The 18298-nt window shown below is 39.9% G+C and overlaps 1 protein-coding gene across 2 annotated transcripts in view; it reads right to left on the reverse strand.

Moving 5' to 3' along the window:
• MAST4 (microtubule associated serine/threonine kinase family member 4) overlaps nt 1–18298 on the reverse strand; it is a 237274-nt gene that overhangs the window by 191024 nt on the left and 27952 nt on the right. Inside the window, exon 1 of one of the 2 annotated variants that reach the window (XM_063319498.1) lies at nt 10387–10493. The exons of the other annotated variant lie outside the window; for it this stretch is intronic. Within the exon in view, the coding sequence (XP_063175568.1) occupies nt 10387–10425 (39 nt within the window). The 5' untranslated portion in view covers nt 10426–10493. Of the gene's footprint in view, nt 1–10386; nt 10494–18298 lie in introns of those variants that run through there. 2 annotated transcript variants of the gene reach the window in all.

The raw sequence follows: 18298 nt of genomic DNA on the forward strand, positions 1-18298 counted from the left end.
TATGCCATTCTTGCAGCACAGCCATAGATATTAAATTTTGCATAACAAAAACGTGTAACTAACAGGTTTGCACAAATTGCTTGGCAGTTTAACACATTAGTGTGCCGGATACGCTCCCATTAGCACTGCTAGTTATGGCACTGCCCTCTTCTCTCTGACTGCATCCCGTTGAACCCAGATAATCATTACAGTATTTGAACAAAGAACACTGGGGCATTCTGAAGGAGAAAAAGGCAAGAATTAATATCTCACAGAATTCTCATTGATCACTGCATTTCCTCAGAGATACTAGAGTGGATACACATGAAAAACAGGTGCTTTAAATATAGTCTTTTTTCTAGAATAGCTCCTTTGCAGAAACACATCAATTTAAAAGTGCCTGAATCTTCTCCCTCCATCTCCTTAGAGCCTGAAGACAGGGAACACACACGTCACATACCTATAAGCCTAACCAGCTTTACTGGGTTCAGCATCATAAGAGCTTAGTATTGATTTGTCAGATAGACTCCACATCAGAGAGAAATGATATTGAAATAACTGAAGGTGTCTTGAGGGGGAAACAGGCAATTAAAAAGCATACACTACTGTGTTTTGCAGCACTGCTAAAAAACTAACTGGAATGTTCCATTCTTACTGTTAAAACAATGCAAGGAGAAGAAGGTGCTACAGAAACCGTTAAAAAGACATCAGTCCTGAATACACACAAACAAATCCATGCGAACTGAAGGGGAGAAAATAAAATGCACACACGAAGGTTGTTGTCTTGTCATAATTCCATCTTAAAACCTGAAAAAGCAAGTCCTCATCTGCAATCTCAGTAAGAACAGGATTTCGCTGTGAGCTTAAAGAGAAGGTAAGACAGAGAGAAAAGGACAAACAGCAGAGCAACTAAGTTGGCACTACTGGCAGAGCAAATAGCAAGCATAAACCAAAACCCAAGAACCCGTGAAAGAAATCTATGCTTAAAGACCACAGAATCACAGACTGCTTCAGGTTGGAAGGGGCCTTAAAGATCATCTAGTTCTGACCCCCCTGCCATGGGCAGGGTCACCTCCCACTAGATCAGGCTGCTCAAAGCCCGATCCAGCCTGGCCTTGAACACTTCCAGGGATGGGGAATCCACAGCTTCCCTGGGCAACATGTTCCAGTGCCTCACCACCCTCACAGTAAAGAATTTCTTCCTGATACCCAATCTAAATCTACCCTCTTTCAGTTTGAAGCCATTACCCCGTGTCCTATCATTATACTCCCTAATAAAGAGTCCCTCCCCATCCTTCCTGTAGACCCCCTTTAGGTACTGGAAGGTCGCTATAAGGTCTCCCCGAAGCCTTCTCTTCTCCAGGCTGAACAACCCCAGCTCCCTCAGTCTGTTCTCATAGGAGAGGTGCCCCAGCCCTCTGATCATCTTTGTGGCCCTCCGCTGGACCCGTTCCAACAAGTCCATGTCCTTCTCGTGTTGAGGACTCCAGAGCTGGACGCAGTACCCCAGGTGGTGTCTCACCAGAGCAGAGTAGAGGGACAGAATCACCTCCCTTGACCTGCTGGCCATGCTTCTTTTGATGCAGCCCAGGATGTGGTTGGCTTTCTGGGCTGCAAGTGCACGTTGCCTGCTCATGTTGAGTTTCTCGTCCACCAGCACCCCCAAGTCCTTCTCAGCAGGGCTGCTCTCAAGCCATTCTCCACCCAACCTGGATTTGTGCCTGGGATTGCCATGACCCAGGTGTAGGACCTTGCACTTGGCCTGGTTGAACTTCATGAGGTTCGCATAGGCCCACCTCTCAAGCCTGTCAAGGTCCCTCTGGACGGTATCCCCTCCCTCCAGTGTGTCGACCATGCCACACAGATGAAGATCTATGCAGGGTCCTAAGAGTATATACGAGAAAGTCAACCAAGTGCTATTTGAGAAATGAAACTGAACCAAGTTAACAGTCAATCGAGATGTTACACCAGTTCAGCAGGCATGTTCTCGAACTAAGGTAAAAACTGCTATCTTCAGAAGATCAGGGAGAAACACGATGAGGTCTTTGCAGCCGCCTCATACAAACAGGTTGGTAAGAATTAAATCTCTTATCACTACTGCAAAGCAAAGCATGCAACTGCAGGAACACCCACTACCTAGTAATGAATGTGATACGCTTTACATTAGATCTTCTTGTCGGTTGCCAATAAGTCCAAGAAAATTGTAGATTTTGACCACCTTGCCCCAAGAACAATTTTACACTGTAGCTTACAGAAAAGAGTAAATATTCAGGGCAAAAGTGACAAAATAAGAAATGTTATTCAGCTTCATGCTTGAATGTTAGAATCTGCTATTTATCATTGCCAAACAGTCATGGATAGAGTCTAATAACACAACATACTTGATCACTACCCAGCTTACACCAAGTAAACTGCAATAATTTGCAGTAAACTGCAAATTGTTTAAATACAAACACAGTACTGTCTCTTGAAGAACTAAAAAAAGAAAAAGCACATGAACTAATAAAAAATCTGAGTACCATAAAATATGGATTTTACCCTGGTCATAAACATTTGCTCTTCCAAATTTTTCATTTATATTACTCCTTCCTTTCTTGCACTTCTCTACATTTACTAAAATCTTGAAAAACTGGAAGTAATTTAAAACTAGGAAACCGCGTTCACAAGGGGCACTGGAATCCTAAAATCAATTTTCCACTCATAACCTAAATTTTCCAGCTGTGCCCGTGAGTGTTGTATTCAGAAAACAAAAGAGGATAGGGCTTATTTTCAGGTTCTTCTGCACACAAATTCTGACTGCTGAATTCCCTAATGTACCCGAAAAACTTGTGTACAACTAGGCTTTTTTAGAGCAACGGAAATGGTATCCTTCTTCTCGTGGCATACTTTTAAAGCAAAGTGATAAAATACATTAAAGAAACCTTTCACATCAAAAGAACTCAAAAAAGAAGTTAATGAAAGCACACAGTTAATAAACTTTTTACCATGTCCCTTGCTTTTCACATAGGAAAAGAAAGCTACATTGTGGGGCAGGAGAGGAACTTCTATTAGTTGAAAAGCATCTTCAGATACGTTTCTGTATTTGATATAGCATCATTTATCCACAGAGAACATCAAGAATATTCAAATACAAAACAAACAACTGCAAAAACATATGCTCGAAGTTTTAGCTTTCTAGGGCTAAAATACTATCATAAGAATTGCAACACAACATTTATCTCCACACAATGTATGGACTTTACTGCACTGTATGAGCTAGGTATTCTAAAGAACTACCAGGTTTCAGATAGCTGAAAAAGAAATTCAGGAAAACAAATTGCTTGGTAACAGGTACTACTGTTTACCTATAATGGCGCAAGCCTCATTTTTTAACTAAAGACCACCTATTATTTTCTTTAAGATTGTGGGTTTGATTACTTAAACATTTTCTTGAAATTTGATCACTTGAAATTTTCTCTTTTACAGTACCTAGACAAGGATGACATTTTTGGCATAATGCTGCTAAACTGGATCTCCTATTTCTGACAGTAAAGCTTTAAAAGGAAATCTCTTAATACTTCTGAATGTAATCGTTCCTTTGCTTTTTACACAGTGTCTTGGTTGGGAAGGATAGCCAGGTGTCAGAAAAGTGTTATTTAATATCCCTATGAAATTAAGCCAACTATACATGAAAAACTAAAGAATTTCAAAAGGGACAAAGTACTCCAAAGATAAAGTGCTCCATAGAAACTCAGAGTTTAGCACCTAAACTCCCTGAAGAGCTTGCTTCTTCTGAAGGGCACAGATAATGACTGCAATTATCCTTTGTATCACTAATCCCACTTCATGCATGCTGCTGTGGAGTGCTGAACTTGAGAATTAAAATCAAGGGGGACTTGAACGAAAAGGCAGGGGGAATCCAAGAGTAACACAAGAGTAGAAACTGAGATCAAGTAACTGAACAAGATTACAGAGGACATGAGTTGTTGACAGGAAAAAATGTTCTGATTCACATCAGATAAAGCAAGGATCATATACGGAATAGAGTTAGGGTCATGGAGGAAGTTAGTGCTACATGTCAAAGTGGAAAAGTGAAGCCAAGAAAACAAAATTAAAACAAATTATGAAAGTGCAGGTTTTAGTGTTTTGCTTTGTGATCATATGAACAATCATTTACGGATTTTTATGTAATTTTAATGTTCGGATGGATAATTGGCACTGCTATAAGCAAAAAAGTTTATTGCTTCAATCTAATAGGAAAAGGAATTAACAGCATCTCGAAGCCTTTGGACAATTTTGATAAAACCCCTAACAAGACATGGAAAACTTATGACTTTTAAAGCAAATGTAGTATATGAATCAGTGAAAACAAATCTCAGATCATTATGTCAAACATGACACACGAAGTCACATCACAGTCAAAACTGCATCAAACTTAAATGAAGCATCTTACAAAAAATTTCTAAAAGAAAACATGGAAAACTACTAGTTTCATTACTTATGACAAAGTGAGTAAAAACCAATCCTAACAAAACCATTTGTCAAACCAAGAACTAACCACAGAATTGAAAAAAAATACACACTCAAACTTTTATCAATCAGATGTTACTATCCTTCATGCAGCTATTATTCCTACTATTACTAAATAAGCAGGAAAAAAACCCAAAAACCCTAAAAAACCTACTAGCAGTTTTGGGGGATAAGCCAAGTGACTCAGAAACAGAAGCTAAAGAGGGCACAGAGGACTCCAAAGCTGGTTTTCTTTAAGACTCTTAGAACAAAACCAAGCTCAGTTCAAATCATTACAGATTCCACTGCTGAGCTCACCAAAGGATTTGACGTGAAGGAATGTTAAGTTTATGCTTTGCCTTCCAAACCTAACACAAAACAGTCAGTCAGCTTTGTGACATATTGTAGACGTTATCAAGAACTGTTACTGCAATTATCAGAAAGCATTAGTAAGAAGTGTGATTTGGGCTACAGACACCAAGTCTGGCCCCATGCCAAATATTTTAGCTCTGAATGCAGCAGGGTTCCCCCCCCGCCCCCGCCATGTTTGATTTTAGCCCTTGAAATAGAGTGACCACAACACCAAGAGAAGCAAAGACAGAAGAAAAGGTTAACCCTTTCAGAAAAGATTTCACAGCTCAAATAATAGCAAAATATATGTCTGGCACAAAGGCTTTTAGAGGACCTGACAAACATGTAACAATGCATGAATGCCTGGAAAATAGAGGTGAATTAACTGATCAAGAGATTGTACACTCTATCAGGCCTGCAGAAGTGACAGCTAATGAGGAGATGAGAAGTGTTCTTTAGATCAGTGTCTCTTCTCTCAGAAAGCTGGTCCTTTGCTTTCCAAAGGCAGCTATCACTGCCTATCACTATTTAAGCAAAGAAAACATCTATTCTGACCTGCACATCCCTCCCCCTACAACACAAATAGATTTAAAATGTCCTGTCTCCTATAACAGTATCTTAAAAATAAAGATGACTATCAGGAAAAAAATGTAATAATTTATCAAGAATATATAAAATGTGTGGGTTTGGTGTTTTTTTGGTTTTTTGGTTTTTTTTTTTAACATTTTACAGCCATGTATACTGCTCATGCAAACACATCATAAAATGAAAGCGCAAGTGTCACAATTTAAGTAGTTCTGAGCATTGCTTTGCAGATGCAGCCCTTGAAGGAAGAATAATATGTTAGACAGGACTGAACACAACTACTAAGCAGAGAATGAATGCAGCGTGCCATCACACAGCTATTCCCACACAACACTGAAGACGTACATGTTATCTTCTTCTCAATTGATTAATCTGAATCTACTGGAAACTGTAAATTGTTAGGACTTTTTTAATCCTTCTCTGGTTCCATGCCCTCCACAGACTTTCTTCCATACATTCACCAAGAGGCAGAGATACACATCAGACCTGACTCACAACTACACAACTCCTCTCTTGTACTGTAAATCTATTGCCACCAGTACAGAAGCATGAGCAGAGAAAATGGATCAAGTCCCTCTTGCCTAGTGGAAGGGAGGACACTGTTGTACACAGCGTTCAAATCAGGTAAAATTATGATGAACCTTTCCAAAACACCATCTGTAAGACTGACTTTTCTACCCTTTCTCTTCAGTTTGCAACAGAGGCCGAAGTCTAATTAATATTCTCCAGCTTTTATCATCATTTTTTTGTCAGCAGACCACCCCAAGAACACATTCCCAAGCATGAACTGTATCCACAGAAGAGACAGTTACAGTCTCCCTATTTCTTTCTTTTCCTCTCCTACACAGTGTGGCTTCTCAGTGACCTTTTTACTTCACATGTCAATGTTCAGTATTTCAGAAAGAATTATTTTCATGAAACCTCCTACTCCAAAGAAATCGCACCTGTTTTGGAACCACAGATAAGGCCATTTTTCCTTGGGAATTATTTCCTTTCTGTCTGATTTCTCAGAATGCATTTTTAGGTGAGCCAATAAGCAAGGACTTGGAAAAATCTGTAAGGTTTTACTTTTTTAAAGGTCTGGACACTTTATGTACCAAATTTCAGAATGTTTGCCTACAAAAGCCAAGGATTTTCCTGTAGTGGAGGTGGAGGAGTAGTCAAGGCTACGCAATGAGTGTGTCCCTTGCCATCTTTTCTAGAAACATATGGAATTAGTATAAACTGACTCCTCAGTTCTGCCAAAATAGCAACACTCCATTTACACCACATTTTCATTTACACTGCCTGTTTCCATTTCTACACCAATGAGTCTGAATTTCGCTATTAAATTCTTTTTACCTCTTCCTCCCTCAAATCAATGCATGAGGTACAGTATTAGAAGATTTTCAATTGGAATTTTCCATGTTGGCCATAATCATCTCTCTGCAAACTTAATACAATGCAGTCATCCTGAATTTAAAGAAGCCTTAGATCCCTATGAAAATGTTCCAGCATTTACAAAAAAAAAATATACCTAGAGACTAGAAAACAAATAAACACAGCATTTTCTTTGACATTTGGGAGGTTTCATGTATAGCTGATTTCTCTGCTGTTTGTCAATTCCTCTGCAAGTCTAATTAAAAAAGTTCATGTAATTACCGCAAGATTTACAAGACACTGCTTACCAGCCACTTAGAGGCAGAACTGAAATTAGCAAAAGGAAAAGGGAAGGCCCAAAGCATCTGTTCGACAAAAAGAAAGCTTCATCAGCTCTGGAAGCATGACTGAAGCTGGCTGCATCTGGCAGTAAGATTCCTCCCACATTCCCATATCCTTTTTACAGACTGAAGGAAATATGTGTTACCTATACCCACCATCACATGAGTATGGAGTCTTTGGTTTAAGGCAGTATAAAACACACTGCTCAGATGAACACCTACTAGACAAATTCATGGAAGAAATATGAAACACAGGCTGTCAGCAGAATGCAATCAAGAACCATGATGAAGAATATGCAAGAAATTTGTTAGATGTTTTCATTTTTTAGTTTAACTTATTTTGTAGAGATACCTATTTCAATCCACACTAAATTATACTTAGCATTTTTAAAAGTTAAAAGAAACGGTCAACTTTCTCCTGATGTTTCTTACAAATAAAATGTGTTCTTTCTAAATAAAGCTTTAGAATCTGCTCACTGAAAAGGAGCACATACTACAGATTCAGAAGCTTTTATTTTTCTATGAATACAAGCAATGTAAGTAATTGGATGTAAAGGAAGAGGTTGTAATAAGATGAAATAGGTGCGTGTATGTATTCAGGATGCAACAAATTAAAGGCTCAATTTCTCTCTTAGAAGCCTGAGCACCAGAAAAGGCTTCCACATATCAACCCAAAACAAGACTTATCCAAGTCTACGTATTTACTTAAGGCTTATATTTTGAGATTAAAGTCAAGCTGCTTCCTGGCTTTTTTTAAACACAGCATGATGGTGCATGGCATTAAGCACAACTACATCAGGTTCCCATCTAAAAGGAAATGGTTTGTGTGTCCTGTAAATCAAGCTTTGAAGCAAATTGTGTGCAAACAGAAAAAAAACAGCAATTGCACCAATTTGGCTTTTAATTTAAGCATGTGCTATTTCCCACTACATGACTGGTTTCATTTAAACGCACATTTACCTAAGAAAGCACACAGCTTTTATGCAGATTTACCTGCTTTTATCATTTCTACTTCTAACCAAAAGAACTGACAAAGTCATATGAAGTAAAGTTAGCTGGCCTTTCATTGAAGATCACAGGTTACTAGCATAACCTTAAACCAGAACCTTTCCTTTTTCTTTTAAAATCCCTTTCAGAATATTCTCAATAGCCTTTAAAGGAAAGTATCAATAACACATGAAAAAGAAGAGGGGACATGGATTACTCCCACAGAACAACATAATGGTGGGAGAATTATTTAGGGTCTTTTTTAATGGTAAAAACATATACTACTACTATAAAATAACCAGCTCATTACTTTCTGATGTACTATAAAAAGCAAATGTCAGCCACGCAGACAACGTGGAGACTTCATTTAATCGGTATTTACTAACAAGAACTAAAAAGAGGGTACATTCCTTGTCACACGTTGTATCATCTGCTTTCCAGCTCACAAATTCATCATACTAGTCTCTAGGTTAGTTGCACAGACAACAGATGAAGACAAAAAAGAGCAATAGCAAGAGGACAATATGAAGACAGATTCAGTCAAGGGTCTAATGAATACAACTTGAGTGTAAAAAGGATTTCTCCCCCTCTCCCATCCATGATAACGTGTCAACTTGAACACTTTTGACCACTGGCTACTTTTGTCCACGCTAGAACCAGATTCTAATGACAGTCATGAGGTACATATCCTTAAAAAATATTTATTCCTGCATGTGTGAATTGGTCTTTTTGGTACTGCCATTATTCACTATGCAGCTTTTAATACTCTTAAGTGACCATTGTAAGCATATGCAGAAGTAAGCAAGTATTCTGTGAAATATTCTTGGTATTCATTCAAAATTACTTTGTTAAAGTTACAGAAGATAAAACAAACAAACAAACAAAAAACACCTCAAAAATAACGTTTGCAAAACTCAACAATAGGCTTTACGTTAAGGTTAAAGTTAGCCCTTAATCAGAACAGACTGCTGTTCAATTCTTGTCAAAAGGCAGAAATCCGGTTTACAGTACTCAATGGATTACAGCAGGTTTAGCAGGAGGAAATCCGTTTTCGTTGTGAAGATCTACCTCTTGAAACTTTTAAATCCTCTCCTTTCAAAGATATCACTGGCAGTCCCAACCTGCAGCAGAGATTCTTCCTCACACTTTACAATCAAATAACAGAAAAGATTTAGGATTTAAGGGCTAAATAAAATCTCAGAATCTGTTTAAGAAAGTTATTCACTTTCCACACACAAATGCTATCACACAAAAAGTAAAAGAAAAGCTAACAGATTCTTAGAAGACTGAGAGGCCCCAGAGAGTTTTAGGACTTCTCTACGCTCCGTGCCATGACCTATAGATTCTACTTGCCTTCATCTCTCTAATACAAATCGTCACACTTGATCAGCACCAAGTTGAAAGCACTGATCAGAAAGGGCATCTTTCTGAAAAGTTCAGAACTGTGCAAGTTCAGTGCATTTTAGACATTATAAGCAGTTTTAAATTACTTGAGAATAACGATGCCAAATGCAAGGAGGCTTTCCTCTTCACCCTCCTCCCATTGAAACATTGCGGATGCAAAGGAAAACAAAAGAAAGGAAGTACATTCATCGCTGAGAGCGACTTGAGCAAAGGGGCTTTCTAAACAATGGGCCAGAATGATGTAGTTTGAGGTGGTGCTCCATTTTGGTGAAATAGTAAAAAAGTAACTACACCCTATACTCGATTGTTGTCACATGCTCTTTATTAATACACTTTCCGCCAAAAAAAAATAAAAAATAGCGTTTTAATACTTTATACAAAAAGAGTTGAGTTCAAACAACACACGGTACCAACATTTTGCCATAACCCGCACTCCATTTGGGATACGTCATTTTCTTGAGTTTATGAACGCCAACGGAAAAAAGTCAGCCAAAAGCTGACTGAAAAGGGCAACGCTCCCTCCTCGCCGTCCCCCAAAGTGCGCCGCGAACGCCCAGACCGCCCTAAGCTGCCGAAACTTTCTCCCCCGGGTAATGGCCGTCTTCCCCCACCTTCAGAGCACCGCTAACGGGGAGAACGAGCCCGCACCGCTACCGCAGCTCCCGCCTCGCCCGCCTCCCCCAGCAAGCGCCCGGCCGCGGCGGCGAAACTCCTCAGCGCCCGCCCGTCAGGGGCCAACGGTTCCTCCGCCCGGCCGCCGCCGCGCCCCTCCCGCCCCACAGGTGTCCCCCCCGCCGCCGCCGCCGGGCCCGCCTCTGCGCCCTCACGGCAGGTGAGGGCAACTTCGGAACTGAGGGGGAGGCGGGGGCCGGCCCCGCCCGCCCGGCCCTACCTGCAGCCCCCGCCTGCGCAGGATGCCCGGCTCGTCCATGGCGCCGCTCCGCCGCCCTCACACCGCGCGGCGCCTGGCCATGCCGGACTGCCCCGGCCCCGCGCGCCGCTCTGCATCCCCGCAGCTGCTGAGGCGCTGACATCACGGCTGCGCCGATTGGCGCCGCCGCCCCACGTGACCGGCACCGAGTTGGGCACCCCGGCAACTTCGGCGCCCGCCGGCGGGGCAGCCCCGGCGCGCGGCGGGAACCGGCCCGGCCCGGCGCACCCTGAAGGCCACCCGCCCCGCCTCGGAACGGAGGGACGGGGAGGGCTACGGGTCCGCTGGTCGCCCCTTGGCGCAGCCGGGTCCGGCCCGTCCCTGAGGAGAAAAGGAGAGAGCGAACCCCCACCTCGCGCCCCGGGAAGCCGCCGCCGGGCCCGGCCCGCTCGCCGGCACCTGCGGGCTGCCAGCCCGCCCCGCGGCACCGCCTGGCGGGCCGGTGTCGCTCACGGCGCTATTAGCGCCGGATCAAAATACGCTGAGGTAAAAAAATTGTTTAAATGCAGTCATTAGGTGGAGTGTTAACCCGCGGCACTCGGATAAGCAGTCAGAAATGGCATTCCCATCGTGTGTAATTTCACAGTCTGTTTCAGCTTGTTTACCTTGCTCCGTCTCATTTTCTTCCAATTCAAGGCAGGCGAGAGATGAATAACAAGTTTTCGTTTACTTGGAAAACGCGGCAATAATGACATACTGTGATAGCACTTTATAAGAAATTACCCCGACGGTATTTCCCCCTGGAAGCAGCTGAGACAGGGCGGAGGGAGGACGGAGACCGACCCTGCCCGCAGGGTGCGGGTCAGGCCCTGACCTCGGGCATGAGGTCAAGGAGGCAAGGAAAAAACTCCTCTCCGTCAAAAAATAGGTGTTGAATCCAAAAAGGTTACATCTGAAAACACCGATTCGAAGGAGGTAAAAGGTATTGGACTTTTCTTATCAGCTAAGCTGCTGGTTAAATAAGTCATTGATTTTTTTTTTTTTTCCACAAAAGCTGTCATCACACTATTAGCCACGGTATCAACTGATTAGGCTATGTCATTAAAAATATCTTTCTAGATTTAAGAACCCAGTAGCTAGCTGAGTAAAATTGATTGCATTTTGTGTTCAAAAGCAATCACTGCATACATCTATAGATTTACAAGGGGAAGTCTTGTCAAATACTAAATATCAAGAAGAACAGCCCCATAAATATGCCTATATATTTTCCAGCTAGGAATCCTCATCTGATCTTACTTAAAATTTGACGGCAAAGCATGCTTCCCTCTTTACAAAACCAAAAGCATAAACACTAAAACAGGCTGCCAGAAACTTGAAACAAAAGTTGAACACAAAGAGGACTAGTATTCCTTCTGCAAACATTTAAGAAATGGCACCAATTCAATTTCATCTTTTCTTTGCATAATTATACTTACTACTTCAACAACAGAGCAGTTGCTTTACTTAGCACTAATATCATGATTAGATGGCTTTAAGGAATTTTTCAGTCTCAGAAGTCTAATTCTATGGAAAACACCAGCACACATAACAGCAGAATCCATCTGTAGGAATATCCATGCTTTACTTAAAAAATACAGGTATACCTGCAGATAGCCAGTTCTAATATATATGTATTCTTTTTCCACTGAAAACAATGCACCTCAAACCCCTTCTAGAGACCAGCAAGCAGGAAGGAAGAGAAAGGTATGTTTCTTACTAAAGGATATAAATAGAGCTAAAAACCAAGGTTAGTATTCACCATTTAACAGTCTAAGATGAGGATTATGACAATCACACCCTCAAATCTAGTACGAAAAAAATATTGATTTCCTGTCAGATTGCATCATTTTGAGAAGCAGTCCATGTACATTCCATAGTAGTAAAACCTGCTAGGGGCAAAAGCATTTAGAACAAAAAAATGAAGGATTGCTGAAAGGATAACACTGAGCAGTAACAGCTTATCTGAAGAACAGAGAAAGAAAAGACTGCTCTATTTGCCACTCCCCCCCAACTGCTTTTCTTCATAAGACTGAAATGCATTAACATTATTGTCATACACTCTATACAATTAAAAAAAAAAAAGAAAATTTCAGCACTCTTGCTAAGCTACATTTCCGAGACCTCCAACCATATTAATTAAAAAAAACAGTCATTTTTTAATTGGAGTTACACAGTGACATTAACTGGACATGCTTCCCCTCCTCTGTCTCTCATGTCTCCAGCTCCAAGTGCATCCGTAAGACCAGGTCAATGGCTTGAATTTAGCCATTACCGATTTCAGTTACAGGATCAGGGCTGTATTTCAGTTCAGAAAGGAGAAGCTTGTACTGACCAAAACTCCAGTTCCACAAGAGGGAGACAAGAAAAATCAAACACACCGAGAGATTTATAGATTCGTAGGCCAGAAGGGAGCGTTACAGCCGTCAAGTCTGACCTCCTCTGTAACAAAGGCTACTCAACTCTCCGGAATTAATTTATTTTTGAAGTATAACCTCTTTAAACAGCATGCTGAACCGGGTGGAAACATTTTCACTTTACGGAATCAAACTGAAAAGTGACTAAATCCCTCACCTCTGTGAAACAAAGCGAAAACGGACTTACGTTAAGGATATACAGGTATCTTCTTTGTGTTCCTCCCAATATTCCTTTTTCCCATTTCCACTTCAAAATGTCATCTTTTCTTTCTTCTTTGTTAACACTTTAAAACTTTCTCCCAATCATTCACATCCATGTGCCCTCACATCCTATCTTTTCTATATTTCTCTGTTTCCAAAGAAGGCCAATGAATCACAATTTAAATGCCGCTGTTACGCTTCCAGTGAGGACAGCAAAAATGAATTCAAGTCAATAGCTAAAGATTGTCGAATTTTAAGGGTGAGAGGCAAAACCCTACTGTTTGTCTCTCATGACACACCACAGGTTTCATCTACAAGGCTGTTTGCATTTATATACCCAATCTAAATACATATTTACACAAGTTTTATTTTAATCACTGAAATACAAAACCTCACAATGCACAATTTATCAATTCCTTTAAAAGTAAATAATACTGAAGTGCAGTTGGTTTTGTTCCAACAATCATTTTAGCACATCTAACTATACATAACCGGTTAATGTACGAATTAAAAGTGTTCCATCCCATATAGCTGAGAGCTCTCTAAGGCATGAAAAATTCTATGAATTCATTACAACAGCACCAAAAAAGTCTTATCACCAAGTAATGTATCACTAACAGGCACGGATGCAAAAGGTCCACAACCTAACAAACCACCTCAAGTACCACAGAACTTATAGTTCTGTACATGGACAATTTACAGAAATAATTATATGCAGGCAAAACAAAGATGTCACCTACATGAAGAAACTACAGACAAACAGGGTACAAGTATTACCATATTACTTTGTTTTGCAAGAAGCTGGAGATCATTGGTACAGCTTCCTAAATAATACTGTAATGCAGGAAAACAAAACAAAAAGAAGACTCTCTTTCAGTGGAAGACGAGATTAATCCCAAGTAGAAAAGTACAAAACCACCCTCCAATGAAAAGTGTATTCACTGCCAATTCTAAAAGTGGCATTTTCCTAAGCTTATGCAGCAGTTTATAAAGGCGTATCAGATGGTACTGAAACTTATTTCTGTCAGTCAATATTGTTTTCTAAGAGAATTTATAAATTACTGTGATTACTGAAATCACGCAATTAAGAGATAAAACCTCAGCATGTAAAAATATATATGAATATGTAACTACAGTTTTACAATGCAGACTTAATTTAATTTTAGTTTTATGTATACATGTATCCCATGTGTGGCTACCACTTTCATAGTCACTTGATGGCAGCATATGATAAATCTTATTTATTATGCACCATGGAACAACTCACTTGTACTCTGCCTTCTAAACCTATCTCTGTCAGGACTATTTCCTGCACCTTAAATACTCTACAGCACCAAATCACCATCATCGAGTTTTTAAAATAATTATTTTCTTCCCAAATGTGAAAAATCTAATGCTGGAATAGATAACAAGCAATGCAATAATTGCCTTACATTCTGATAACTTGCAATCCAAAAGAATTACCCAGCACTGGTAAAAAGGGAGCTTTTCATTGTATTTTTGTTCACTGATAAGCTATTCAAGTGCCTGTTAGTAGAAAAATTAAACTATTGTAAGTGCCATATTTTCAGAAGTCCAGGTAAGTGGACACACTGTAACTACAGATACCTGTTTTTACAAGTACAGAAATGGAAAAATATAGACTGTTTAACACTAATTCCTATGCAGCCTTTCTCTAAGCACATTAGAGAAGAGACAAACAGCTACAGCATACCATAATGTGCCCTGTTGGATGTTGTAGTTGTAATGGTTTTGAAACAAACTCGTGCAAACACTACTTTTGCATGTGTGAAAATGACAAAAACAGAAGCAGTTAACTTGCCAACCATGCCTATGTGCATGCAGCACACACAAACACACACACAAAAGTTCATGCATCAAACCAGACCTAACCTCTGTGGCCACGTTGAAGATCTTCATCCACATCTTTTCCATATATTGCTGTCTTCACATCAATCACCACAAGTCATTCCACAATTACTATTTTATCACTCTAATCATTCAAGTTCAAGCTTTAAGGAACAGTTTCCAATTCTATAGGTCTCCTGCCAGCAGAATTGTGGCAACACATGGTGCTGGATAAGGCTAACACACAACTGATAGAAAAAGAAGATACAGGAGACAGCTTTTAAAAAAGTTCTAACTGAAATACAGCACTGAAGAAAGGTGGGAGAAAAATGTGGTTCTCTCCTCACCCTCAAACACCACCACCCCACCCCTGCCAAAAAAGCCCACCTGATAGCATTGACGAGGAGACCACATCAGAGTCAAGGAATTTATGTTACTCACAACTGGTATCCTGCCAACTCCCAGGCAGCAGCTATCTTACTACACCACCAAAACAGCCAAGCAATTGCCAACACATAGTTTTTTGTTGGTTTACTTTTGCCAAACAGCTACCTGCTGAGGTGCTTTACTGGGTGTTAAGGGTTACTCTCCTGGAAGGTTCAGTTGCAGTTCACGTAACAAACTATCTTTTCTCTCGGCAACACTGCACAGCCATAGTTTATTCTTCTTTCAAATTTCAAAGCTTTCATACCTTTTAAGACTACTTTGGATTCTAGAATGAAAAAGCTTAAGTAAGACAATTTTTGCAACTCAGAAATGCTTCTTAAACATTTACTTTGCACACATTTCCATATCTCCCTTTTTCAAGTTTCTCAGTGCAACAAGCTCAATCTAATCACGCAAAGTATAAGCACATTAAAAAAGTTGCAAAGGGAAACTGCACAAGGCTAGCTACAGATTTTAACAACAGGAAAACTGAAACATCAGAGTACGAACCATAGAGGCATATGGCAAAAAGGCTTTAAAACAAACAAACAAATAAATACTAAAATCCCAATGCTGCATCAAGTTCAAATCTACCTAGAGCCTCCAAGTTCAATGACTTTGTCTTCTTAGCGAAAGACTTTTAATCTGATCTCAGAGTGAAGCACAAACACCCTAGCAGATTCTTAACACAATGCATAGCAAGCATGGACCATTCAAAATACAGTGTTCCTGTCTCACCACAAATGCAAAGGCTCACGTAAAAGCAGCAGACATTCCTGATATTCAGTAGCCCAACAGTTGATCTTCCTCACTACACATAGGAATAACTAAAAGGTTTCTATTCTACAGGGGTATTTGCTGCTGCAAGTAGAGGTTCAGAACGCAGCTCCAAGAAATACATTCAGTATTAGTCATTATAACCTGCTCACCATCCAAAGAAAATGTGTCTCTTTCTCCTTGCAATCTAAAGGCAAACATCAGGTTTAAAACAAAACAGCAAACACAGACATGCAGAAACCTCATCTCAAACAGAAAAAGTTTGTCACATGTATGTTCTTGATCACAAAGGAGATTTATTTCATCCATGCAACTACAGAGACTTGCAAAAGAATATCAAGTTTTTTAGGAATGACACCTCAGATGTGACTCTCTAAGCCGTTCAGAGCCTATGGCAGTGTAGCTTCCTATCCACTATGAATGAAACATGAATCAAATTCTGGCAACATCTTTGTCCATCTCCCAGAGGAGGAGCCCGCTGATTATTTCTTCTAAAGACATGCCATAGGTCTGAAAGTTTTCAAACACAAAAACTGTACACTGAAGCCTTTTGAAGTTACTTTTATGGATAGATTAGAGCATAAACTGTCAAGGGAAGACAATTCCACAAAGAAGCCCAAGGTTATCTTTCTGAATGGTCATAAGAGAAATTGAACAACCCTTATGTGCCACACCAAAATAATGATACTCTGCATATGAGTAGCAAATCATAACACAGAGATCACATTTCTATTCTGTAGCATTCTGAAAATAGTTTCAGTTCCTAAAGGAATCTACCCACAATGTTTTACACTGAATTTCAAACACCCTATACAGACACACTACACTTTTGTCTCTTCCACACAAAAAAAAAAAATCTGTAAAAACAACTATATCACCCAAAACTCTTCAATCCTCCTATACGTATATATCCACACCAAACTTTCCATACTGTCACTCTGCAGTGCTATGGGACAAAGGGATTTCATTAGAAATCATAATGGATACCAGATCATCATCAAGTGAAGTTACAGAAGCATGAAAGCCAAAGCCATGTATGATGCTAGGAACTGGAAGATGTGCAGATATTTCTTATAGCACTTTGAGAAATCATTGTGGAAGTGAATCAAAATGAAGATAATCTTCAAAGATTTTATACAGATCAACACCCAGCCATCTTACATAAATCAGAAACTTATAGTATGACTACCTACTGTTACATTCCCCAAGGGTTTTCTTTAATCCAATGCTTTTAATGTTTTCTGAGGAAAAAAAGGGTTACAGAAACACGCTATCCATCTGCCTCTTGTTCCTTCAAGTTCTGAAAGCTCTGTTGCTCTGTGAAGTGTCACTGAAATTGTCTACAGCATTGCAAGTGAGACATTTCACCAAAATTAGCACACAAAATTGCCAGACCCACACTTACACTGTCACTGAGGTCAGGGCAGCTGTAATCCACCCAAAGAAGCAGATACCTTTTTAATCTGTATGTACAGACTAGTGGACAGAACTTTAGCTCTACGATACATACAGCAAGAATTTCCTCTCATACAACCACAGGAAGGTTCATTTGTTCCAAAATTAACAGGAAATCATATTTAAGATATTTAAACAGGTAGGGAATATAGGCCAGCTTTATCACAAGCTACCTGAACACAGTAATGAAAATCCACCACTTGGTTTTCATTATTTATTTTACAAGATCTCATTTACCCACAGAAGCTATGCAGTGATATCATGTGAACTTGCACATTACTTTAGGAAACAGGGAAAGCAATTCTCCTGTTTTAGAGCATTAGGAGCTAAAGGGGACTTGTTTAAAATTATCAGATAGGTTACCTGAGACAATTCATTAATCCTTGTTAACATACATTGCAATTCTGACAAACTAATTCATTTAACAGAATCAAGTAACATCCATAACATCATCATTAACTACTAATAAGGTGTAATAATTCATACACAATTTTAGGCACTGTAAATAATACGTATTTTAATATTTAAAGCCTAAAACTTACAGTATTTAATCTACATAGCCATTTATGCCCCTGTATACGTTTGCCTAATATCCCTTTTAAGGGCTTAGAAAAACATGGAATAGATGCTCCATGTGAAACCAATAGCTCCCTTTCAGGGCTCAACATGATAACCAGTACCGCTCAGGGAAAGAAGAGAGACATGCTTCACCAACCAAATGTTTTCAAGGCGCTGCTTCCTATGAGTCCCCAGCTACAGCACTGAGAAGGCAT

This window comes from Chroicocephalus ridibundus, chromosome Z (genome assembly GCF_963924245.1).
Source record: "Chroicocephalus ridibundus chromosome Z, bChrRid1.1, whole genome shotgun sequence".
In the NCBI taxonomy this organism is placed as follows: Eukaryota; Metazoa; Chordata; class Aves; order Charadriiformes; family Laridae; genus Chroicocephalus; species Chroicocephalus ridibundus.